This window comes from Echinops telfairi, unplaced genomic scaffold (genome assembly GCF_000313985.2).
Source record: "Echinops telfairi isolate 266 unplaced genomic scaffold, ASM31398v2 ScPeMD7_18;HRSCAF=68, whole genome shotgun sequence".
Classification (NCBI taxonomy): domain Eukaryota; kingdom Metazoa; phylum Chordata; class Mammalia; order Afrosoricida; family Tenrecidae; genus Echinops; species Echinops telfairi.
In genome coordinates, this window is record NW_022103915.1 from 88,520,445 (window position 1) to 88,521,756 (window position 1,312).

The 1,312-nt window shown below is 37.9% G+C and overlaps 1 protein-coding gene across 1 annotated transcript; it reads right to left on the reverse strand.

Moving 5' to 3' along the window:
* Nucleotides 1-673: 673 nt before the first annotated feature.
* Nucleotides 674-1,309, reverse strand: LOC101641459 (olfactory receptor 4F21-like; the record flags this gene model as incomplete). Its single annotated transcript, XM_004712729.1, has 1 exon — nucleotides 674-1,309. A coding segment is annotated over one exon (636 nt), but the record flags the coding sequence as incomplete, so codon positions are not given.
* Nucleotides 1,310-1,312: the final 3 nt, after the last annotated feature.

Sequence of the window (1,312 nt, forward strand, 5' to 3'; positions counted from 1 at the left end):
ATTGCCACAGAAAGCTTACATCAACAAATATTAGAATATTAAGTGGTAACAGGGAAGGTATCTAACACAGCAAACAGTGAGAAAAGGGATAGGAGGAAAGACAAATAAACAGACCCAAATAGCGCTCTTCTGAAAGACCATTAACATTTTCATGCCAGTGTTTGTCTGAAATAAGATTGTTTAAACTATTTGACAAAGAATATGAACCAAAACATTTTTCTGAAAACAAGATAACTATTGTCTTCAAAGAATAACAGGAAAAGTTGATAGCTCATAATATGCCTGAGGAACTGAAATGGAATATGAATAACATGATTGGCTAAAATAGAGATAAAAGATGAAAAGTGAAGAGTTAGCACTTTGTTACTATAGAAGCAGAGTATTAGGTAATACATGGATATTTTAAGAGAGTATTAAAATGATAATCTTGAGATAAATGGAAGTTAAGGAACCACATAGGAAGAAAAGACTATTAATGCATATCTCTGAAACACCATTGGAGTCATTTTGAATTAACAATTGATTTCTCTAAATCTTTGATTCTACATAGGAAAGAAGAATCTTCCTAGAAGTGGTAATACTCAAATTTATTGCTCGTGCATTAAAAAACCTAATCTCAAACATCAGATAGAAGACTAAGTTCAGTGGCGGTTAGTATCAATGTCTTACAACGTTATTTATGATATTTTTTAAAAACCACTAGCAGTCTGAAAACTCGCTTCATTGCTGTCTTCATCTCTTTATTCCTGAGCGTGTAGATAACTGGATTTAGAAAAGGAATGAGAACTGCATCAGAGAGAGCCAGGAATTTGTCTATTTGGGCATTGGGATGTGGCCATGTATAGACGAACATGGTGGGACCAAAGAAAAAGAAAACCACAGTGATGTGAGCTGACAGGGTAGAGAGGGCCTTGGATGATCCACCTGAGGAATGTTTCCAAACAGTAAGTAGGATGTAGATGTAAGAGACCATAAGTATCAAAAAAGATCCAACACAGAGGAACCCACTGTTGACAGTGACCATGAACTGCAACTTGTAGGTGTCTCTGCAGGCCAGTCGCAGGAGCTTGGGTAGGTCACAATAAAAGCTGTCTAAAACATTAGGGCCACAGAAGGGTAGATCAGTGATAAATGCCAACTGGAAAAGTGAGTGGATTACACCAAGGGCCCAGGCAGAAGCCAGAAACAAAATGCATAGCCGTGGGCTCATGATGGTCAGGTAGTGGAGAGGCTTACAAATGGCCACATATCTATCAAAAGCCATGGCGATGAGCAGCACCATTTCCACACCACCTATGAGATGGATGAAGAA